General features: G+C 48.4%; 7 protein-coding genes across 7 annotated transcripts; 2 read left to right on the top strand and 5 right to left on the bottom strand.

Moving 5' to 3' along the window:
* Positions 1-129: 129 nt before the first annotated feature.
* On the top strand, positions 130-2,609 carry EDB91DRAFT_1243785 (uncharacterized protein; the record flags this gene model as incomplete). Its single annotated transcript, XM_041322338.1, has 10 exons — positions 130-192; positions 241-249; positions 299-379; positions 432-548; positions 599-682; positions 738-1,142; positions 1,553-1,696; positions 1,752-1,886; positions 1,949-2,331; positions 2,384-2,609. 10 exons carry the CDS (start codon positions 130-132, stop codon positions 2,607-2,609), a joined length of 1,647 nt encoding a protein of 548 aa, XP_041182236.1.
* A 968-nt stretch (positions 2,610-3,577) lies between these two features.
* On the bottom strand, positions 3,578-5,571 carry EDB91DRAFT_1105897 (voltage-dependent anion channel). The gene is made up of 5 exons (XM_041317452.1): positions 5,224-5,571; positions 4,895-5,174; positions 4,723-4,838; positions 4,050-4,669; positions 3,578-4,000 (listed from the first exon to the last, which is right to left on the bottom strand). The coding sequence occupies exons 1-5, from the start codon at positions 5,265-5,267 to the stop codon at positions 3,846-3,848; spliced, it is 1,215 nt and encodes a 404-aa protein (XP_041182237.1). The 5' UTR covers positions 5,268-5,571; the 3' UTR covers positions 3,578-3,845.
* A 748-nt stretch (positions 5,572-6,319) lies between these two features.
* Positions 6,320-8,141, bottom strand: EDB91DRAFT_1105906 (voltage-dependent anion channel). The gene is made up of 5 exons (XM_041317453.1): positions 7,929-8,141; positions 7,845-7,879; positions 7,430-7,793; positions 6,828-7,368; positions 6,320-6,772 (listed from the first exon to the last, which is right to left on the bottom strand). The coding sequence occupies exons 1-5, from the start codon at positions 8,075-8,077 to the stop codon at positions 6,539-6,541; spliced, it is 1,323 nt and encodes a 440-aa protein (XP_041182238.1). The 5' UTR covers positions 8,078-8,141; the 3' UTR covers positions 6,320-6,538.
* A 225-nt stretch (positions 8,142-8,366) lies between these two features.
* Positions 8,367-9,696, bottom strand: EDB91DRAFT_1234868 (kinase-like domain-containing protein; the record flags this gene model as incomplete). The annotated part of the gene is made up of 3 exons (XM_041321256.1): positions 8,367-8,741; positions 8,793-9,278; positions 9,331-9,696. 3 exons carry the CDS (start codon positions 9,694-9,696, stop codon positions 8,367-8,369), a joined length of 1,227 nt encoding a protein of 408 aa, XP_041182239.1.
* Positions 9,697-13,309: 3,613 nt separating this feature from the next.
* On the top strand, positions 13,310-14,949 carry EDB91DRAFT_1078297 (uncharacterized protein; the record flags this gene model as incomplete). Its single annotated transcript, XM_041315004.1, has 13 exons — positions 13,310-13,419; positions 13,466-13,565; positions 13,706-13,727; positions 13,779-13,836; positions 13,891-13,900; positions 14,016-14,067; positions 14,119-14,247; positions 14,300-14,315; positions 14,365-14,407; positions 14,545-14,570; positions 14,619-14,706; positions 14,759-14,858; positions 14,900-14,949. 13 exons carry the CDS (start codon positions 13,310-13,312, stop codon positions 14,947-14,949), a joined length of 804 nt encoding a protein of 267 aa, XP_041182240.1.
* Positions 14,950-16,465: 1,516 nt separating this feature from the next.
* On the bottom strand, positions 16,466-20,109 carry EDB91DRAFT_1234870 (uncharacterized protein; the record flags this gene model as incomplete). The annotated part of the gene is given in 11 exon segments (XM_041321257.1): positions 16,466-16,920; positions 16,964-17,411; positions 17,437-17,601; positions 17,651-17,780; positions 17,831-17,873; positions 17,899-17,947; positions 17,988-18,154; positions 18,174-18,277; positions 18,312-18,541; positions 18,593-19,584; positions 19,953-20,109. The coding sequence occupies 11 exon segments, from the start codon at positions 20,107-20,109 to the stop codon at positions 16,466-16,468; spliced, it is 2,940 nt and encodes a 979-aa protein (XP_041182241.1).
* A 430-nt stretch (positions 20,110-20,539) lies between these two features.
* Positions 20,540-22,558, bottom strand: EDB91DRAFT_611786 (uncharacterized protein). The gene is made up of 2 exons (XM_041327877.1): positions 21,702-22,558; positions 20,540-21,643 (listed from the first exon to the last, which is right to left on the bottom strand). Exons 1-2 carry the CDS (start codon positions 22,453-22,455, stop codon positions 20,940-20,942), a joined length of 1,458 nt encoding a protein of 485 aa, XP_041182242.1. The 5' UTR covers positions 22,456-22,558; the 3' UTR covers positions 20,540-20,939.
* Between the last annotated feature and the right edge of the window lie 418 nt (positions 22,559-22,976).

The raw sequence follows: 22,976 nt of genomic DNA on the forward strand, positions 1-22,976 counted from the left end.
CTATTCGCTTCTGACCATCCATGATTTCTGGCCATTGGTAATCCATGGCTAGTCTTATAATCAATGACCAGCCTTTGTTCATTGTCAATTCACTTGCCTACTACCCTGATCATGGATAGTGTTCCCTCAATGTCCAATGTGTGGCTATACATGCCACAATGCACTTCCGTCCTTCGCCTCATACAACTCGCTGTAAGTAGACTCTGTACTATGAACCATCCGCTGAATTTTTCCCTCTAGAGCGAACCGGTTTGTCACCGTCCATCGGCCGTTGTTTCCTTTTAACCTGCAATTTCAGCATCCGTTTGTCACTTTTACTGGGGCAGAATTCATTCTCGTTGGTTACCTGGCCGACTACGACCACATCTACCCCATCTATGTGAGTTTTACCTCAAATCACTAATTATCTCATCGTGTTGTTTCATTCGTAGTGTGACAAAATATTTGAGGATGATCAGCCTTGGATTCATGTACTTCTACAAGTTGGAATGCTAGTTGTCCCCGGCGAGGGGGATATCAACTATATCCACAATTTATTTGCGACAATGGTGAGAACTTCGCCGCCCCAGACGGTTCACTTATGCAAGTACAAACTTAGGTGGAGAGTGGTGCCTACGTCCGGTCGATCAATTCTACCTGTTGCAGACCAGGTGTCAAAGGTTTAGCTCTCCCTTCGTGGTTGGTGAGTTTTGTTCCTTAGTAGTGGTCATACATGGCTTCTCATGTCACATTGATAGCTTTCAGAGTTGAACGGATCAGTACAATTCCATCATGCCCCATTTCCATTGGGATATCCGCCCCCCGAGCATCTCATTGTCGCTGATTCATGTGCTGTAGAGACACCCACCTTTAGCACATCTATGCAATTTCCATCGGGACATTCACCCCTCAAGCACTTCGATTTTGCCGATCCAGTCCTTCCATATGCTATGGAGATGCCTACCTTTAGCATGCCTGCGCCAGGTTTGGATTGCACCAATTTTACAAATAGTGACTTCAACTTCTATGACCAATCCACTGGCTATTCTGCGAGCGGTGTTGATGAGCAACTCACTCTAGAGGAAACAAATGGAATACAACTCGAGCTGGCCTTCGATGAGCAACCACAGGTCGTGCCTCCCAGCCTAGAGTGGAGAGACTCCGTCAGTACCATGGACAGGGTGAAACGCACACAAATATTTCATTTCATGAGGAGGTCACCCTGGAATTGAATCATTACACTCACAAAGTGCCTGTTTGTTGGCGGTTTGTGGACAGGAGCTTCTGGAAACCTGTTTCGAATTTCTGCGACGAACACACGACGTTTGATAACGAATTGTTTTCTCACTAGTTTAGACATGGCTCAAAAGACCTACAAGGCCATGGAGTCCCAACCAGGTAGGCACCTTGCATCTTGGACGCTACATTATGAGTTGCTATCTTACAGTTTGATCAGTGATTGCGAAGATCTCAAAGACCGAAACCTGTGTCTGTCGGATGGCCTGTGCTTCGCTTAAGTGTATGTTTTCTCTCGTCCTTGCGTTTGCTTCCTCCAAGGAACTAATTTGAGCAGCTGGCCAAGTCATTCTCCAGTGCTAAATCGGACCTAGGAAAAGTCCTGAAAGGCATGATGTCAGCACACCCCGACTTTGCCACCAAGATGAGCCAGAAGGCTATCTCCTTCGTTCTGATGTTTAACTCAGGCAAATCCTCTCAGGTAAGAGACTGGAGACCAACTAGCCTAATTCGACCTCAAGTGTTTTGTTATCCAGGTCCAGCAAGCGATTTCAGACCTCATAAGTCACCAGATATTTCGAGAAGTTCTGTGGGAGTCCCTTTTGTATCCCGTCGAAGGGTTATCGGATGGAAAATGCGACGGAAGGATTGGCAACCTTTTTCCAGAAGAGGTTCTGTCAAGCTTCAATTGTTTAGCACAACACCTGGTTGGAAATTTAATGACTTTCACAAGTCTTTCCTCCCTTTATCCTTTTGTATCAAATTAACAGAAGTTGCGTCAATATATCAGATTTACCATACTCTACTTCTCATCATGAAGGATGGAAAGAAGAAGAGGAAGAACAAGACCAAGAGCGAGGCCGAGGCTGGGGTTGGGAACGAAGTTGAGGCCAAGGTCGAGGTCGAGGTCGAGGTCGAGGTCGAGGTCAAGGTCGAGGTCGAGGTCAAGGTCGAGGTCGAGGTCGAGGTCGAGGTGGACGCCGATATTGACATCGCGAATATCCTGGAACCAGCACCAATGAATGACATTATCATGACGGCTCTGGACCATATGTATGACCAACCACACATGTTTCCAGTGTTCTCAGAGGCCGTGAGGAGTCTCCCCTTCATAATGTAAATTTCATCTGCGCATTGTTTTACCTAGCTCATCATGATCTACATTTAGGAGTACTAATGTTCTGCAGATCGCCGCAAAGTCGCGACGTGCGAAAAGCACTATCTCTGACACCACTGGTGACAGGCGAATGAACTTGGAAGACATTCAGCCTATCGTTATTCAGCCAATCCCCACTGGTCAGTTTGGCACACTTCCCAATAGCGACGGCTTCAGTTCCCCGAGGTCTCTGAGAGTTGTATGGGACTTGCCTATTTCATTATTCACACGCAAGTAGATAGGATGTACGGTGCCACTTTCAATTCGTATGCTGAATCCATGTATAAAATGTCTTTATAGAGCTGAGACCTTTGGAGCAGAACTTGAACTTCCCTCCTGTATGGCCAGAAAGCCGCAATCCTATGCATTACTACTAGTACTAGGCTAATTGGCTGACTAGCGTACGCTAATGGTGAGGGATGGCAATACTGCATAAATATTAGAAGCATACTGTAACTCTCGTTTGCCGACTGCATCTAATTACAAACAGCCATCACGAAGTCAAGCTCGTACAGTGGGTGACCACCATTTTGGAGAGATGCAAGACTTCCTTCAAGTGTTTATCTGCCGACTATCACAGTTGTGAGACCTACAAAGCTTCATCAGAATTGGAGTTCTCCTGCAATTTATTGTTGTTTGACGTCGTGATGCTGATGCTTTTACATCACTTTGTCTTTGGATATAATCTGCGCATATTTGCTTTGGTTTTGCCAAAAATATCTATTAAAAACATCTCCAGCCTGATTCCGTGATGAATCTAGGGTCTTATGAGGATACATCTGTGTAATCAGCCACTTGCTATATGATGGACCTATACCCATGATACCACGTCTGAATTTGTAGAAAGATCCATTCATAACTGAGTGAGTGATAAGTGTATGATTGTGGTCTGACCATGTATGTAATAGAAGAAATACATGAATACACTAATATCTAGGTCGAAGATTTTGTTACAAATGAGCTGAATAGAATGTAGACTACCCAAATATCCTGTACTACATTATATTCTAAGAGTGAAGGTAATGTGGAAGTGTTGTAATGTCAAAGTGTTGTTGCGGCATTACGTCCTACCACTAACTTAATGTGTAGACTGCAACACACTATTTTTGATGTTTAGACTTTTGAGTTTCCCACGCTCTTTTTCTTATCTACTGGGTTCCCCCGCTCTCATGTCTTGATGGATCCTTCCAATACTCGAGGACCGTGTTTCTCAGTATGTACTGCGCTAATATTGTATTTCCTGAGTTGCTACTATAAACATGAAGGACCGACCGAAGGCAGGAGTCCTTGCAAAGAAAATACTAGAACACATCTATACGCATCTATGCCAAGGCTCGTATCCTTAGGCCTCGGCTCTTCCATCTTCGGTGGTGTTTGGTAACGCCCAAGGCGACCGTCACAGTCGGCCAGCGACATGTACTTCCAAAAGGAACTACATATCCACGAAGTTCCCATGAAATTACTTGGTATCTAGCTATGGTATTGATATAACTGCTTCCTGCAGTTTAAATTCGTTAATATGAAGTGGTAAGGGTAGAGCTGCGATATCTGGCGCAACAAATATGGACCTGTCGATGACTGCTGGGATGGTTCTTGCAAAGATACTCAGCCACAGGATGAAGACGATAACTGTCAGAAACGGTGAGGTCTCGAAAAGGACAATGACATGTATTCTGACCTGTCCATGCAGCACCAAACCCATGGAAAAAGCCGCTGTTCAGAACATTGCCAAGCTGCACTGAGAGAAGCGCAAATACAGCATTCGGGAAGATCAACCCTTGATACGTGATGGAAAAAGGTATGCTCCCCTCCTTTTTGAGCACGCTAAATATGGAACTCGAGGAGATAATGATCCAGCAGATGCCCATCGACCACAGGATGTAAGCTCCGCAGAAACAGAACGAGAATACCATCTGTCCTGCAGCTGCTACCTCTGGGAACGTGCCTGGGACATACAGCGGAAGGATTTCGGATAGGTTCTGGCCATTGATGATGAGCGAGTATCCTCCCTGACTGAGAGAACCCGATGCGAGGAAAGCAGACAAAACGAGTGGCTTCTCTGGTGGGCCATTTGCGATGAGGCGTGCGAGGTATATCGTGATCACCATCAACGCGAGACTGAGACCAATGAAAACCATAGTCAACGAAAACAGAGCTGTCCAGATGGCAAACTTCATCGACTGAGCTTTAAGCGCAGTGGAGAGTAAACCACCAGTTGAAGATGCAACGATAAGAGTGACAACTGGAAATAGCCATAGAGTGTTCACACTCTCAAGGGTATGTTTCTGCTCCACCATCCTGTGAGCTATACATCAGCGATACACCATGAAAATTTGAACCTCCGCACTCACATCGCATGCAGCATTCCAAAAGCGATGAGGTACGATACGATTGAGTCGAGCCACCAGCAACCCCAAAGGGTATATAGAAAACCAATGCCTCCAAAGTTCCATTCTTGATGCGCTACCTGCAACAAAGGTACGAAAATCGAAGATGAGGACAAACGGTTAACAGCAAACTTACCAGTGCTATGTTAATTAATGTCGCAGCTCCCATTGGAAATGCACCCATGAATAAACCCTGGGTTGGATGTCGGATCATCTTGAGCCAGATGTCAGGGAACATCACGTATCTCGCGATGGTTGCCCCAGTAAAAAAGACAAAGAGGAGGAGATTGAGAAAGAAAATGATCAAAGTGGCGACCTTGATCGCTGGACTACCGTTTCCGTACGGAAACGCGTGGACCAGGGCAGATGTAGCGCCAGTGCCCATGATCACTGTATGCCAGGCCCAGGTAAAATTCCTGTTACATATCGATCAGAAGGTTACAATGGACATTGTGTCACACGTACTGTATACATTCCTTCCATGATTTGCGCGGAGGTGCCACCAGCATAATGATGAGGCTGATTGAATTCCAGAACCTAATCAGATATCTGCGCTCAAGGAAAGGGAGACACTTGTATGACTGCCAGTCTATGACCCACCGTGCACCACAACATATATGTCATCTCACGGATCATCTATGAACGCTAGATCAATTGGCAATGCCAGCAGCTGTACAGTTTAACTTCGACACCGAATAACGTTGACAAGTTTCTAAGGGCATTCGTCATGGATGATGGCATCGATGACTGACAAAGTTTGTAAGGGTATTTGTCATGGATGTAGAGCTGATCACGGGGAAATCAACGGTCCAGTACAGCCTTTACAGGATTACCTAATTCTGGGGACGGTCGGCGTCACTAGGTAGAGGGGTCGATATTTCATTTTCGTTGAGCTTCCGAAGCGCTTCTAAGTTTAATGACCTCCTTACCTCCGCAAGGGGGACTCCCTTGCAGCATTTCGGCGCTGAAACAAGCACAAGGCCACGAATCATCCGAGCAATGGGCACGCTTCTGGTCAGCGTCTCCTCGGTACCAGCACGCAACCAGCACAGATTCTAAGCTCCTCAGCGGCTTATTTATCTCTCTCGTATAACACCTCCCCAAGCGCCACATCAGTCTTGTCCTCTGGCTTCGCAGTCTGAACATGACGCAACTTGGGGTGACATCACTGACGCATTTGCCTCATTTTCACAAGTGCAACTGTAGCCATTCCCCGCCAACTCGGCGTGCCCACGACAACAAAGCTTATGCGGAGGTTCACTACGTACCGTCTTGTTTGGTTCCGTTGGCATTGAGTCTATATGACGTGTATACACCCGTCTAGCTCTAGACAATGAATGTCAATCTCTTGCAGCTGCAACGTCAGTGCGTGATAATAAAGAGGATGAGACATGAAACAGCCTGCACCCATTAGTCAGAAATGATAGGATCACCTGTGACATGGCCCTCATATACTGCTCTCCGTCGGCACATCCTGTGGGAAAATCAGATTAAGCCAATACTCAGTATGAAGCACTGAGAGCATCTACACCTGGAAACTTGCCTCCATGTGCGCTCTTACGAATCATTGAAAAAGCGATCTATTCATAAGACTCGGAACACATCAGAGATCGACGAACTTTAATAATATCGAAGGCGCATTTGTAGCCTTCTGGCAGTACTGAAGTACAAGCCAAGTCTATATTTCGTTACTACAAGGCAGGTAGACCTGCTAGATGCTTCACCTCCGAAAATGAACCGAGTGAGTCTTGAACATATCTACATCTCTCCGACATGACGTTCAGTTTGTTAAATCATCTCCGCTTTTCCCTGCTTCCCTCACCGTTTCCCCTATCATGACCTCTTCCAGACACGGCGCGTCGAATATACGACCGCTTGGGATCATCCGTATTGTAGGCAAGGCAATACACACCCACAACACCAACGTACCAACCGCATATATCGAACCCCATATGCGAAAGAACGCCGAGGAAAATGTTGTTGCCAAGGTGAAGTTGAGATTTGCGTAGACCCCCTGTGGATAGTCAGATTGAGTGATTACCCTCCAACAAAAAGCTATAGGTACGCACGTTAGGAAAGACAGTCCCCCAGAATGACAGTCGGAAGTCAATGCGTTCCCGTCGAAGGGTGTAACCGAGACCGAGCATAGCAAAGACTATCCACATGCTCGCCAGCGACCATAGCACCAGAGCGCCAACCACGCATATCACCTCCACTGTTGCACCTGTTCCAGGCTGCCGCAACACTCCGCCTGGATCGCCATAACTCAGAGGTAACAGCGAGCGGAAAGCGGACCCCAGCCTTAAGAACGAGTATGCTGCCTGTCCACAAGGACCAACGGGAAGAAAGACGGACAGGATCGATGCACCCGTGGGGTAACCATATACGACCAGCCGAAGGACATATATGGTGAGTAGCATCAGGGAAAGGCTAAGACCTATTACAACCATGCACATGGAGAACGTCGCTGTGAGCAACGCATACGAGGGGGAATAGACCTGAAGCGCCGGCACGAGCACGCCTCCAGAAGAAGATGCGACGACAAGTGTCACAACAGGAAGAAGCCAAATAGTTGTCATAGACTTGAGAGAATGTTGTTGGAGAGAGATCCTGTGGGACGTAGCCTGTAGGTCAGTTCCAGCTCATTTGCGTGCATCATGAACGGACTGACATAATGTGTATCATCCCAAAGCAGCATGCCAATGAAATTGCGACATTGATCCACCAACATGCCCACACCGTATAAAGAAACGGCTTTCCTCCGAAACCATATGTTTGGAATATATCGGTACTGGCGATGTTGATTAACGTTGTTGCGCCCATCGGAAACGTGCCAATGTACAAGCTCTGTACGGGATGCCGTATCATATTAAACCAGATGCCAGGAAAGAAGATGTATCGAGCCGCAGTGATGATGCTGAAGAGCAGAAAGAGCACGAGATTGAAGAAGAAGAAGGCAAGTGTAAATCCTCGCATTACAGGCGAACCACTGGCATAAGGAAAATTGTGGAAAAGTATGGCGATTGAGCCAGTCCCTGTATACCCAATTTATCATAGATCGGTTAGATAGGCGCATTTTGACTTACCCATAGTGACAGCAAACCATGCTGGAGTAAAATGTCTGAGGATGGTGAGTGAGGCCCTCGCACTCCAATGATCAGTGGACACACCGAACAACATCTTTCAGTGATTTCTTACGAAGAGTAGCGTCAGTGCCGACATTTCTACTCATCGTGCTAGTACTGGTGTCAGGACCGTGTGAGTCAGGCGTGTGACGCTTGCCCGACTGCACACCTCGTCTCCACATGAAACTGGCCATCGTGTCGTATCAACTTGTGAAGCTCTCGAATCTCAAAATTGTGGGGATCGGAGCTTCTGCGAAGATATCTCAATTTGATTTTGTGTCAGTCAATTTGAATTACTTACATACTAAAACCCCCATCAGGAACGTTAATTAGTCAAATCTACTAATCCATACACAGGATACGACAAAGAGGTATAGCGAGTACATGGGTGGGTATGTATTTTAAGCTGGTGCGCTCATGCCACAAAACATCTCAAGGTATATGCGGTAACACAGAAAAAATAAGGTCGATAAAGAGTAAAGGCTACACACCATCCAACGCGCCCTTCAGCCATTGATGCCCGCGCACCTCGTGGATATTGGCACGTAGCTGAGGGTTGGGTTCGAGACACCTGCTCAAGAGATGCAGGCATGAGCTACCGAGTCCCTTCCCTGGAAGCTCGGAGAGGACGATGTGCCCCGCAACGGCGTCCACTTCGGTGGGGAATGGGGACATCCCGGTTAGCAAGTATGACATCAGCACACCGAGAGTCCAGATCTCGGCGGGTGCGGCTTGGTAAGATCGCTTAAGGAGTACTTCGGAGGCAGCGTATGCAGTAGTACCAAAGAAGAGTTTGTAGTATGGGGATGGTTCATTGCGGTTTTCTATCGCGGCACTGCCAAAGTCTATGAGTTTGACCTGAACACGGCGGTCAATGAAAGATAAAAATTTAGCTAAACAGAGCCATACCTTGAAGTCTTTGTCGATGACAAGGTTTTCATCTTTTATGTCTCTATGATAAATTCCTTGACTGTCGAGGTAATGTACTGCCTCGACCACCTGAGCCATGATATACCGTGCTTGCTTCTCAGAGAGGCGCTTGTGCTTTGTCTGTTCTATGCACTCAAAAAGATCGTGCGAGGGGCGGCGCGTATAACAGGGCCGAGGTGGCTCGAGGGTAGACGACTTGCGTGTGAGATGAAGTGAGTGGTGCTGCAAGTCATGGTCCAGGGGTAAATCGCATCCTTCCACGAGAACTGAGGGCGGGAGATGTCCTGAAACCTGTGGGGGAGTTTCTGGCTCAGAATCTGGAACCGAAAATTCAGACGCGGCGGGAGATAACACGGGGGGCGACGAGCTAAAGTGCGGGATAATGATGTCGTCAAGGGGAGAATGCGCATGAGCATCATGAGATTTTTTGCGCTTGTGCCACGGAGAGCCATGAAGTTCTTGAACCTGCTGTTCATTGAGCGGTGGAATAAACAAGTACCGGACAATCATGACTCACGAGGTAAAAAAAGAGCTCATCCTCGAAGAATTCGAGACACTTGATAATATTTTCGTGCTCTACGAGATGGAGTACCAGGACTTCTATGGGGATTCGACCATAAACCTCGTCCTCCATCCATGCCTGCTCCGGGACCTTCTCTTTGATGATAAACTTGACAGCGACCTCAACGTTCTCCTGGCGGTCGACCGCGGTCATTACAAAACCGTATCCACCTGAGCCAAGTTCATCGCAAAGGCGGTAATTTTGAACGAAGGTCTCGAGGAGCCTGTGATCTTCCGGAAATCGAGGGGAGTAGTTACGGCCGCAAAGAGATGCTAGGTGAGGAACAGGAACAGATGCGACCGGTAGAGGAGAGTCGATCATTGAGGATGGAGAAGGATATTCGTCTTCATAAGAGAGCAGAAGGGATCGCATCTCGCCATCGTGGGCGAATGGGGACGGTGAGGCGCAATAGTTTGAAGTATGGATCGCAGATGAAGAAGATATAGCTCCAGGTGGGAGGTATGGACAAGGTAGGTCGAGATTGAGATATTCCGAGAGGCTAGTGCCGCTGTCCGAAGGAAACGCGGCGTGATCTCCATCCTCTGGATTTCGGCGTCCAACGAGTGGGTTAGAAAACTTGCATCTAGACAGCGAAACTGCTCATGGGCAGTATTACAGGCGTTGGTAAAAAGTCCAGCTGAGCGACGGGAGCTCGGCATTTTGAGAGTCAGAGGTGAAGGCATGAACTGCCAATGATCCAGGGGTGCACGAGAAGTGGACCGCGATAGGATGTAGTTTGCCCGCTGCTGCACTGACGTTGGCGAGACAGAAGTGTTAGTTCAAGAGACAATGTTGAACCACATCAATATGTAGTGACTTTCTCGGGATACACCACTTGGAATGCCGCGGCTCAGCGAGCGTGCCAACCGATCCAAAGCAGGCAAGATGTGCCCCAGTGGCACACTTGTCACAAAGCCACTTATCCATCCCTTTCTTGTCATGGAGACCATTAAGATTATAACCATTAACCATGCGCATTCAAAGTCAGACCAGAAGGCTTAGGAGAGATGTGACATGGCAGCCTTACTAAAGCTTGCAGAATCAACCAGTAGAGTTGCCGAATGGAGACTCTGCAAGGTCGTTCTAACAAGTTCGCTGACTTCCAAAACCTACAGCAAACCTCCGCAGGCTCGAGTCTATAGAAACGTTCGTGAACTTGAGGGAGCACAGTCGGATATCATGTGAGTAGGAAAGTTATGATAATAATATACAGCGCTCTGATCATCCCACCTGTGACCCGTAATTATCGGCCAGATTCATCGTGATGGTAACTCCTCTGTCGCTCCGATCGTCGATGCCTGCGCTGCTGCACTCCCAGCTGCAAATTTCTCTGACCCCTACAAACATGCAATATCGAGGGTCACACGGCACTCCATTGGGCAATTGTGAACAACCGGCCAGAAGCACTTTCGGCGTTGACTGGATTCATTTCTCAAATTTCGTCTGTTTGTTCGTCCGACTTGCGCCAAGTTGCACCAATCCCTGTAGGACGTATATGGTACTTACCCTTTTATATAGATTCGGATCTTAATGAAGGAACGCACTAGCGCATCGAGCTTGGTCTTAAGATAGCTTTCCAGCGCGTATAGACGCTGTGCTTCTGATCGAGGCCCACAGACAGGAACCTGGCTGTGCAGCCCCACCCAAAACGCTGAAAATATCGTTGGCGTCCGTGAAATAGGTTTAAATTTTTTCTGACTCGACGAAGTCAATGTGTACTGATTGTTTTGTTCCTATGTGACTATTATTTGCTCCCGCATCGGCTACGCTCGTTTCAAAGATCCATCGGTCAACCTGAGCCCCATGCGACTCATTCGGTGCTGAAGAATGAGTTGGGCCACTGGATGATGCACGAGTAAGTCTTCGCCCTGGAGCTTTCTCAGCTAGATCCCTGTCATATGATGTGCCTCCTTTAACAACTTGAACTGACTGATACTTGTGTCGTAGCAACACTGGATATGTAGACCGCGAGAGCACCCTGCATGTGAAGCTGGAGATGAAAATATTGATGTTTGCGACTAAAACGAAGTAGTCGAAGCCGGTACTCATTTCCTGCTTATCGTGATTCGAATCATGATCTTTTTATTAACGAAACTCCAAGGGCAGCACATACTTGTGTGGCTACGAACATCGATGAAGCAATCCTTCTTTATGGACAGGGGACACAAAATTCAGATAACTGGCGTAGCATAACGCTTGATCAAGACTGTCAAGCCGTCGACTTGTCTCACTAGCAAGTCGTGCTGGACTTTATTTCGGCTGATCAATTTCGCCTTTCGTGATGTGCCACAGCAATTAGTCTTGTGGTCAGGCAGGGCCACCATTTTGGAATTGGACGGATATACTCCTGTCCCTGCGCTCAGCGCTCAGCTGCTGACCTCCCTGTAAGTATCCGTTTTCGCGTTGCTACGCCCGGGATGCATGATGCGACTCTTAAGTTCTAGTCTCATGACGCCTGCTCAGCTTCCGGGATCCTCGTGTCAACGAATTGCATATCACCATCGTTTACTAAGGTTCTTCCGCCAATAGGATTATCGGTGATGGAGCAGGTTCGTTGGCAATCTGCTGGCATTGTAAATGTCGTCTGTTTTAAGTAAAGGGGGATTTCACGTGGACAGGTTCTGCCTACACTCTTGCTATGAAGTTCCGCCCAGAACGATATTTTCGGGATATAAAAGCAAACCGTCTTCATACTATCCCCCCTCATGTCTATATAAGGTTCTCCTTCGTACGTGGCAATACTTTTTCAGTATTTGTTCCGCACGGCCACGTTCCACCCCTTCTTGAATCTCAAATAAATAAAGAAGTCTATAAGCGCACGGCGACAGTCCTGGTGAAAAATTCCCTTCGGCAGCCTCGTGATCACCTTGGACAGACTTACGGCTACATATATGGTGATAGGATGATGAAATCGACGTATATATCATAAGTATTAAGTACGCACCGCTATACTTAGTACCACTGGTGTGGTAAACACCCACTGAAGATCGTCGGAATTTGTGTTTCGATTACATACATACGCGTTACAGTACCTTCTTCGTTACGAGAAGTATAGTTTCAACCCCGAAAAACGACGGTACTTAGTAGCACCGTAAGTCGGAGCCCGCCGAGCTCAGAAGGTAGTATCGACAACGTTAACATGACGCTTACCTACAGCTTGCCTTTGTACTTGACGTCACCTTGATTTTCGACTTTTCTATCTTTGGAGCTCATCTCACGTAATATTTGGTTGACGTTTTGACCCATGGCACGCATAGGTTGACATTTGTGATTGCCGAACGATAAATAATTCCCCATTTCTAGGTTGGTTTCATAGTACTAAGTATACTGATGGCCTCACGCTCAATTTTACGTTGAAGATTGAAGATTTCCTGACTTACTGAAGTTAGGAAACTAAATATCCTCAAAAGTTTGCTTTGGCCCCTCCGTAATAATTCAGGCGCAACTCATATAAAGTCTTCTCTGCCAACACATGCCACACTGTGTCCAATAACTAGTGCTTCGCTCCCATGATGCCTGACAACGCGTACGTCCTGAATCACGGCAAAATATAGGCTTGCCACCCTGTGTTGACTGATCCATCACGGCTACGGAGGGTTCTTCCTCACTTTAGGGACAGGATGGAGATACGATTGTTCTCAAGCACGTCGAAGGCAGCATTGTGAACCATGTATGTAGGTGAACAAGTGATATTCATTGGCCTGGAACCTCTTGCGCAGTGGTGACGGATTGGCGAGTTGCTAATCCTGTTGCCCAAACGAGGTACTATCCACAGCTTTTCTTTCTGGCATCCATAAGTGGAACAGTTTCAAGGGTCAAATTGTATAGTAACGGTGACGGCAAGTGTCATGTTTCCCTCCATCCAACCTCAAAAGGCGTCTCCAGAAACGATACTACCTCGTTTTCCTTTCTTTTGGTGTCCCATCCTCACTTTATGACGCAGTTGATCGTGATGTTGCCATTTCCTATCGGAACGACGTACGGAGCTTATTTCCTCTCAACAATTTTCTGCGCTATGCTCTGGGGAGCTTCTTGCATACAAACGTGAGTGGTAATGCATTTGTTGAATGGCATCCTTACCTTTTTCTAGTCTTTCTTATTTTACTCGGTTGGTAAACTCTGGGCGCTGCGAGTATTTGCTTGACCCAATTTTCAGTTATGTGAGAGATGATCGATGGCTCAAAATTATGGTCAGTCTCCCTTCGTGGTATCCGTCACATCCGCAGTCCTGAGTTTCCCGAAGGTTGCTGCCATATTGTTTGCCACCTCCGAGCCTTTCAACGTCTCCATCTAATGTAATTGTGATTTTAGTGCGATGAACGCCGCACAGACAGTACTGATATTTCATGGAGGTAAGCAAGACGTTCGTCTCTGATGCGACAATCTCCAGACATCGAGTGCAGCCTACGCCTACCTAGTCCTTCACTTCGGAGACTTTTCATTTTTTGAGGTGGTTCTTCCGTAAGCGTCCTACATGTCAACCCACTTTTTTGCATGACATTAATGATGTTGTAGGGTGTCTTCGGTGAGTCTGTCAGCATCGCGATCATGTACAGCACTAAATGCCGTACAGGCCGGTTTTCTCCTCTCAGTAAGATCGTCATCTGGATGTTGCATTCCCTGACTCCTGAAATAATTAGACCGTTGTTTGTGTTTGCGTGCAAGGAATATTTGTCGTCAAAGCATACAGACGTAGGTCTATGTGGTTTGTGTACTGAAGCACCTAACGTCTGGGTGATGCAGTTAGCGAGACGAGATCAAAGGTGCTCCCCTCGCTCTGGGTCAGGATCAACTATATACCAAAGTTTACATGCTCAAGATGGTTCTCCAAACAGTTGTCATTGGGTCTTTTCGAACTGGGGGCAGCGTTTTGTGCGTTTGTGGCCACCTCGATGTTTTCGTGACTACTTAAAGTCATTCATAGATTGCGTCGTTAAGAGGTAAGGGTTTTACTTGAATAATAGATCTACTGTCAGGAACGCGTCGCAGTTTTCACACTGGGAACCTCGGTGTCTTCACCGCATCGCTAAAGGTAATAATTAATATTAGTCAATCCCATTTGATACATCCTCACCCTCACCATGAAAGGCAGTCGTGCTTTCTTATCTCGCCGTCATGTCCTTCCTTGATATCGCGATTGCATTTTATTTGACTAAATCGCTGTGGCAGTTGCACAGACAAGCCATGACGCTTGCGTAAGTACTCTTGTGGAAGGAGGTCAAGTCCTGCTGAACACTTTGCAGAACGAGCGAGATGATCCAGCGAATGATCATTTTCTCGGTCTTGAGCGGAATTTGGACCGCTTTATTTGCTCTTCTTGATATGATCACAGTGAGTCTCCATGATATTTCCGGGTGTTTCGCGTGCTCAAGTCGCTTTTCAGTATCTTGGCTTTCCAAATACTGCGGTGTACGTCGTGTTCGACTTACCTCTTTGCTCGCTATACTGCAATACACTCCTTGCGAGCCTCAACTCACGGGATAGTGGGTCTGTCGCGTCGATCAGAGAACTGTCCACGTTCAAGGCTGCATCGCGACCGGTCGTTATATCAATGGAGGGGGGACAGGAAAGTAGGATTAGTAAAGACAGAGAAAGTCTTTGGATGAGTTATTCAGACACAGTGTAACAACCATGGATGTACGATACTTCAGAATATGTCCTCATAATCATCGCCGATTTCCAGATACCTCCTAATGTCTTGGGCGTCCATCCCATTTTGGCGGGTGATATGTGACAGAAGGATGGAATAATTGTCTGAAAGGAGGGCCGTTAACAACAAGTGATATGATATGGCTTTCACTTACCTGTCCACCGGATTCCTGCTTCATGTGCTAGCGTGACCGCTCTCTTTTTCTCATCCACCTTCACGGGATCGCAAGCGCCGTAAGCATCAATCTCTTCCTGCAAAGCAGCGAGCTGCTTTTTCGCGGATGTCAGCTGCTCCAACGCTGCCGCGCGAGAATCCTAAAATGCCCTAGGGATCATATATTATTCATCAGATGAAGATGAAACCAACACTTAGGGGTCTAAGGGCTCTCTCGTGCTCGATAGTAACGTTCAATTCAGCCAGCTGAACCTCATAGCTGGTCCTGGCCTCTTTTGCATTGTCCAGGACGATTTTGGACCTATGGTGTACACTGGATCAGTATGGCTGCCACCTTGACAAGCGAACAGTTCAACAATAGTCCCTCTTTGCGAAGGGAAGCACCAGAAAACTTGAAAACATAGTTAGCATCCGGTTTCTTGCGCGTATCAAGCGCATATATCCAGGTTTGGGAGCATACAGTTTGAAGAACCGATTTTATCCCCCTGGACAAGGTCCATCGTCGACAAGGGACTGCAAGACTTCTTTAACTGACTGAGAGACTGTGATTCCGCTGAGTGTTATTCAATTAGCGTAACGAATAGTCGTACCAATTCCCTTCAGCTTTGGACCAAGTTTCTCAAGCTCCTTCAACTATAGAACCATCGAAGGTCAGAGTGCGCGTGTTGAGGCATAAGCTTAGGTCACACTTGATAGAAATCCTTCTAAAACTGCAGATTCCATTAGAAAAGGATGAGATGCAGATCCAGAAGTGATAACTCACAGACTCGTGGAATATCTCCAGTAGCTTAGTGCGTTTCTCTTCCAAAGACAGACCTCGTGGTGCCTGCAGACGTTCTATGACCCACCAATCAAAGCAAGAAGCCTCCATACCATTGTTCAAAACCGGGACAGTATTCGGATTTGCTGCGTTAACAGAATAAACGTAGTGGGTATGGCACAAACAGTGAAACGCGTCGCGCGACGCTAATATTGGTCACGTGTTATCTGATCGGAAATCACCAGCGTTCAATCATCAATGCATTCATTTACATATGGAAGTAAGCAGGAATGACCGTGAGGATTACATACGAAAGACATGCAATCAAAGTCCAGGAGCGGGAACGAGAGCATTTGTCCCTGATAACAATGGATGCAGAAAGCTAGGTAAAATGCAGAGATGGAGGGTGTGAGCGCAGGATGATGTACAAACACTAAACAAGAGAAGGATGTTATGCGAGAAAGTAACGAGGGACCGTGAAAGAGGGCATGGACGATGGTTTTGCGTTACCGCAGGATATCAAGACGTTGGTCATTGGAGGGGTAGCGATATGCAATGAATTCGCGGTCTTGATCAACCCGCTCCTCCAGCGCCTTGCGGGAGGTGACAGACATACGCGGACCAGCACTCTGGCGAGATGTGGAAGTATATGATGTCGCGAGGCTATCTTCACCCTCGAAGAGTGACGTCGTCAATCGCGGGAATTCATGCGAATTGCTGCCATTGGCGGGCTCTGGCTGTGTAGATTTCCTGCCCAGCAAGGACGCAAATCCGAACTTGCTCCTCCGCTTACTGGGCGTGGATGGCTGAGGATTCTCATCGATATGCTCCAAGCGGCCGAGAGAGCGTCTAGAGATGCCAAACTCATTGTACATACCGCCAGGACCTTTTGAATGATCATAGGGCATCGTCTGAATACCTAAGTGTGGGCGTGAGGTGGAACCGCTGAACTGACTGTCGTCTGAGATCCGCGCGGAATGGGGCGTGTGGTAGAGTAAGGTCACTGGATTCCTGGCCGACCTGACGAGGATCATAGGTGTATAGTGTCTGCGGTCGTGATTCCGCAGCGGGATTGTTTGGTCGAAGCTTAACCTCACCGGGAAGGGGCGGCAAAGACTTCTCCCGAGAGAGCAGGACTTGTGACTTAGCCGATCTGGGAAGTGTCATGCCATTGGTTGAAGCGAAAGTGGTCTGCTGGAGCTTCAGGCGGATGTCAGGCTCGGAGATGACAGGATGAAGCAGCTTTGGTCTGCCGCTCTCGTCAGCAACCATGACATAGCACTCCTTCTCGTCGATTTGCGCGCTGCTTTTGCGTTCAGGATCGCGATCCATGCCTGATGGACGTGAAGAAGTAGGTGAGGGAAGGAGACTAGACGGCGCTGTCGAAGGGGACATGCCTGAAGAAGAAAATTGGTTGCGCGGAGAGGATGTTGAAGGAAGCGATGGAGTAGACTGCATGACGCCCACTGCTTCCGACGTGCTCTCCTTGTCCCCTATCGACCAGATATGACAAGGGGGGAGGAGGAGCAAGAGGTAAATCATCCTCATTCCGCTCTGTATCTTGAGACCGGGCCGAGTCGCGACTGCTCGCGTGGTTCTGCGGATCGTCTTTGTCGGTGGACCCCCTGACGAGCTTCCATATCTTTCGCAAGACCCTTGCGCTTCTTCTTCGGTTTGTCCTTCTCGTCGACCGTAATAGCAGGGGGTTCCTGGGGGTCAATTGGTGGCCAAAGTTGACTATGCCGCGGAGTTGATAGCATACTGCGATCGCCAACAGGCGATCGTACGCGAAGTCCATTGCCTTCATGGTGCAGAGCCACGCTATAAAGAGACCATTAGAATGACCTTCGTCATCTGATACAATTACATACTGCATGTCAATCATACTGCCCGACATCCCCGAGGCAGGCGAGACTATCCTGGCTACGCCATGCAGCACTCAAATTCTTGAAGCCGAAGAAACGCGAACGCCGTGGAGAAGCAGGATCCTCGGCTGTGCGCATCTGAGAATGATGCCTGCGAATAGACCTGACCCAAACTCGGCTGCCTGTCGGTTGGTGCGGTCAGAGAACTAATCGGCCTAATGGAACTGATAGCAGAGTACCGCGAGCTTTGCATTGGTCCAAGACCACTGTCGGTATGCGGAGCCAGACTGTGGACGGAATAAATGGACATGAACGTCCACTGCAGACCCTCTGGAAGATTTCCGGGCACGCCTCTCATTCCTACGGCGGCGCTCTTCTTCTTTTTCTTCTTTACGAATGTCGACGTGCTCGACAATGAGACCATTCTCCAGAACTGTGATGTCACGTGAAGGACTTCGGACATGATGGCCGAGGGTCCCATTCGGACCAATAGGATGAATGAGGTGGTTTGAGACGGAAGGCAGCATCATCTGCGCCACCATTTAGATCGTAGGCTGAGCGACGGAATTGTGAGTACGTGTCTCGCATCTTGTGCTCCAGTTGCATGGATTCTTGCATAGCACGTGCGTGTGCAAGGGCCTCCGCCTCGAGGAGACTCCGTTGAGTCCTCACATACTGTTCCAGAGTCTGCTGTCTGGAAGCCGGTTCTCGAGGTGTCTAGTTCAAATGATTAAAATCATTGATAATCGGTCAACCAAATTCTCCTACCATCGTATGCCATATTTTGAGGTTTTGTTCAGTTAAGCGTCCACCTCGTGCTCTAGGTTTGGAAGAGCACTCAGATGATAGGACTCCAGCTGCTTCGTCCTCCTGTTCTCTACGAAGTAGATCCTCATAGAGTACGTCACTTTCACGATCCCAGATTCCAGAACCAACTACGACGACATCTGCCATGTCCTGGTCACGCATTGCGCACTCAACACATATTTCCTCGGGAGGGACGGGGGGATTTGGGGAGAGGATGGGGTTGATCGGATCTGGGGCAGCAGCAGGGGTAATGTAAGTGGGATGTTGTGCATATGCACGTGGATTGGGAGAAATGGGAATCGTGATGCCCATGGCGGGACTGTATGGTCGTGATGTAGATAACCCATTTGCGTGTGGCAATCTGGATGAACCAGCAGCATCGAGTGAGGGATAAGAGGGCTGCCGGTTGCCGGCAGGCTTGAGGGAAGCGGGAAGCTCGCGAAGTGGTTGAGGAGGTGGTGAAGGTGAAATTGTAAGGGACTCCCCAACGGACTTGAATGAATCATTGAACAGATGTGAATCCATCAATGCTCCGTTGCCAGATGCCTGAGCGTTATTATCAAGACTATAACGCTCGACGACACGGGCGGCTCCTTGTGGCAAGGAGCTAGAGATCCCATTGGACTGTAGGCCATGTTGGTCAACAGCATTAGGATGTGCCTTGTCCTGTGGCTCTTGTGTCATTACTTCTGAGCGAGACGAAGTATGTTGGCGTTCGGTTGGTCCCCAAGCCTGAGTATCTGCGGACCCAATGATCATGGGACTGGTTTTATGGAAGCTCTTGTCCAAAGTGAGAGTAGGGTATCGGTTGTCCTTGAAATCGAGATCAGAAATTGCGAGGCTACGCTGAAAGATATTGACGTGAAGATTCGGAGGAAGAGTTGACGGCACAACAGAATTGCAGTCAGGTCGTGAAGGTTGAATGGTCGAGACCGCAGCCAAGTGCCATGGCGCTTGAAATAACTCGACCAAAAATTGACGGTGAGAGCCCAGGGAAAAAGCTCCTTAGCTGGACGATTCAATGTAACGCAGGTTGGCCGTCGATGATACGAACAGCGACGAGCAGGGCTTGACACCGCCGCCGATAACCGATTGACAACCGCACTCAAGTACTCAAAGACGGACGTAGCAAAATCAAAGAAACAGGAACTAACTGGGGCAGGAACTGGCAGGAAATGAGGCGATGGTAATTCAGCGGCAATGTGGCGGCTATATCCCTCCATTTCCCAGGCGGTCCCGGCCGGCCTTGCCCGAACTAGTACTTGGCAGTGCCTGCTAAGTTAGCAGAACGCACAGGTTCTAAAACTGCTTTTACACGCACAAACTACTCTGGTCGTACGTACGTACTGTATGGTCAGGGTATTTTGATATAGCAGACAATACCACGCAACAGCTGTAACATCTGGAATGGTGTTGAAGTAGCCCTCGGGGTGGACAGGCTGTACCAATCGGATCTGTTTGGTTTGCCACGTCTGCATGTGTTAAAAAAAATACTGCGTAACCCCCGATCGTCGCCCAGATTCCTAGTACCCGAGGCGTAAGTAGTTCATTATACTGCTGTCAGGTGGTTGTTGTCTGAATCCAAAGAGACCATGGAAGGTGATGCATGATGGAGAAAAACACAGCCGGCTGATCGGCTGAGGCACAACCACCCGCGGATTCAAATTGTTAGATACCCGGGCAGCCGGATTATCTTCTGTATCCTCTTCCTCGAATGTCGGACGTCCGTGATGACGCAGAAGTGTACCAGGCGACTTTAGGAATGCGGGAGTACGTTCAAGTTGCCCTGAAATCACAAAGGCGGCATCGTTGAGATAACGGACATCTGTTAAATGGCCAGCCTGGGTCCCGCAAGTCTATAGTAGACCATGGGCAAGGACTCTTAACCACCTTCTACTGGTAAGAACGAGTAAGCGCAGGTCATATTCCTCGGCAATTTCAAGGCTGTCCAAGCTTACCATTAAGGGATCGAAGAAGCAAGAGCACAGGTAATGAGTTATAATCAGCTTCCTTCGATTCACGCGCTATTTTAGTCTATTCTCTCCTGTTCTCTCGTACTGCTAATTCCATACATGGAGAATGATTACAAGTCTAATACGGGGACATACACTACTTTGATGATAAGGACGATGAAACACGGTATCTCAAATGCTGCAGGAAATGGTATGGTGTACAGTGTGATGGTGATGGTGATGGGTTTGTGATGACACGAACCACATGCCTGGCCCTGATTCTCTAAAACCCCGCAATGATCTGAAACAAATGAAAGGCGAACGTAAGCTGTGATATGTGATACTTAGCTCACGCATCAAAAACCTCTCGCGCCCCCAAATTGGTCATAAATCATGTCCCGCAATCTCACCCATACGTGCGTCTCGGCACCAACAGCGGACTGCTCTATATCCGAGATCTTCTGCTCCGTCTCCAAAAGTCGACGCCTCAAGACGCGGAATTCATCCCTCTCGGTCTCAAGTAATCGAAGCGCATCGCGAGAACGAGTCTCAGCTTCTCTGACAGACTGGTCGGTGAGTTCCTGGCGCTTGTTCGCAGCGGCAAGGTCGGCTTCCAGGGTAGACTTGGCTGTGCGCGTGACACGGAGTTCATCCTCCAGAGCTAGAATACGAGTAGAAGCAGGAGCGGTGGGGATGCTTGATGGGTGCTTGGACTTAGAGGTTGGTAGGTTGTTGTCGGCGGTTGAAGGAATTCGGGTGCGATCTGTAAAAGCTAATCCTAGGGCGTTCGTATCTGTATTGGTGTTTCCAGGCTCGGAAGAAAGGATGTCGCTTTTTGTTCCGTATACTGTGCGGAAAAGTTCTTGAGCAGCGTTGGCATGTGCTATCTTCTCTTTGGGACATGAACAATCACGGCTTATGTCCAATTGACAAGCTGCGAGAAGGAGAAAGGCAGGTCGCAAGACAGCAGCTTCGTGAGCTGGGGTGTTGACGTCTATGGGTGTAAGTACGGAAGGTGCAGGAGATTTCGCCGATGATAAGGAAGCCTGATGAAAGGGAGCTTCGAGAAACGTCAGTTACCGACATAATTAGTGACACTTTCAAGATGACGCATTTACCATTTTCTTTGTTTTCCCCAGTCAAGTCACCACCACCGGTGACAGGGGCGTGCTTGCCCAGCAGGGCCTTGATTACTTCGCACGCTGCCCGAGAACGACCAGTCCGCCTATAGCGTGCTGCGGCAACGAGATATGCACCGGGTTCGCTCTGAGTCGCTCCAAGTAACGTAATAGGACCAATTGGGTCATCAGGAAGTAGATTCAAGTCATAATTTAAGGAGTGTCCGCAGTGCAAGAGACTAAGCCGCTCCGGTCCGAAAGTGAAGGGGATTGGTCGAAGCTCAACTGCAGGAGATCCTGGCGAAGGCAGGGGAACAGACGCGATGGATACAGGAGTTGGGGGAAGGACTTGTTGGCTTGGTGTCACAGGAACATTGCTCTTGGCTAGCGCGGGATTGCGTGAAGTAGAAACGCTCAAGTTGATGCTGTCCAGAAATTTATCCACGGACTCTGCAGACGACACGCTTTGCGATGCAGGGCGCTGTGCGTCATGAAGGGCGTTTGCGGATCCAGAACCTCGGATGTTCAGCGAGGGTAAAGAAGACCTCTTTTCTTTACCCTTATCGTCAGAAGTGCGGCGATCAGAAGACTTGGTATTATGGATGCTCTCCTTGCGGTTGTTGGGTGCAGGAGAGTCACTGCGGCGTTGCTCCTTACGATAGGAAGGCGCGCGCCCAAGGCCAGACCGCGCATGGCGGTCACTAGTGAAGGCATCATCGTCGTCATCATGACGTAGCCTCTGGGCAAGACACATCCTGTCTCCATCATTGGAGGTCTTGCGTTCGCGTGCTTCAGTGGAGCGCTTGCGCTTCTTACAGACCACACCTCCTTCCGCTCGCGATGTCGACTTTTTGATGAGGCTTCTGGAGGGCCTTGGTGGAAGGTGGTCCGCGGCGGGTCGCGACGATGAGCGCTCTAGCGGTGAGGGCGATGTGGGGCTGGCTGCGCGATTTTTAGGCATCACAGTTTCGGTCACTAGTGAGATATCGACGCGTCGAATATGGTCCTACGACGCGTCAAAGACATTAGATTTATCGTAACATTGATTAGATAGATACGCACAGACCTTACCGACCCTGGAACAAGTGAAATGAGGGTGTCCTACGCGAGACTTACGCAGGGCGTGATGTTACTAGTAGTTCTATATGATACAAGACTAAAACTCAATTCAGTACAATGTGGGAGGGAGGGAGAGAAGAGAACAAGGAGAACGAGGGATTCGGACGATCTTTATGGGCTGGTGGAAATGAATTATGAAAGGATAAGGAATTACAG

Source organism: Suillus paluster (genome assembly GCF_016628075.1).
Source record: "Suillus paluster strain FC165 chromosome Unknown EDB91scaffold_5, whole genome shotgun sequence".
NCBI lineage: Eukaryota > Fungi > Basidiomycota > Agaricomycetes > Boletales > Suillaceae > Suillus > Suillus paluster.

Excerpts from the sequence above, each read along its gene's own strand:
- EDB91DRAFT_1105897 (XM_041317452.1), bottom strand. The coding sequence starts at position 5,267 with ATGCTGGTGGCACCTCCGCGCAAATCATGGAAGGAATGTATACA. Across the intron at positions 5,175-5,223 it reads TCATGGAAGGAATGTATACA|GAATTTTACCTGGGCCTGGC; the intron begins GTACGTGTGACA and ends GATATGTAACAG. Across the intron at positions 4,839-4,894 it reads CATTAATTAACATAGCACTG|GTAGCGCATCAAGAATGGAA; the intron begins GTAAGTTTGCTG and ends CCTTTGTTGCAG.
- EDB91DRAFT_1105906 (XM_041317453.1), bottom strand. The coding sequence starts at position 8,077 with ATGGCCAGTTTCATGTGGAGACGAGGTGTGCAGTCGGGCAAGCGTCAC. Across the intron at positions 7,880-7,928 it reads TCACTGAAAGATGTTGTTCG|ACATTTTACTCCAGCATGGT; the intron begins GTGTGTCCACTG and ends CACCATCCTCAG. Across the intron at positions 7,369-7,429 it reads TTTGGGATGATACACATTAT|GATCTCTCTCCAACAACATT; the intron begins GTCAGTCCGTTC and ends TACGTCCCACAG.
- EDB91DRAFT_611786 (XM_041327877.1), bottom strand. The coding sequence starts at position 22,455 with ATGTGTCTTGCCCAGAGGCTACGTCATGATGACGACGATGATGCCTTC. Across the intron at positions 21,644-21,701 it reads TGGGGAAAACAAAGAAAATG|CTCCCTTTCATCAGGCTTCC; the intron begins GTAAATGCGTCA and ends CGTTTCTCGAAG.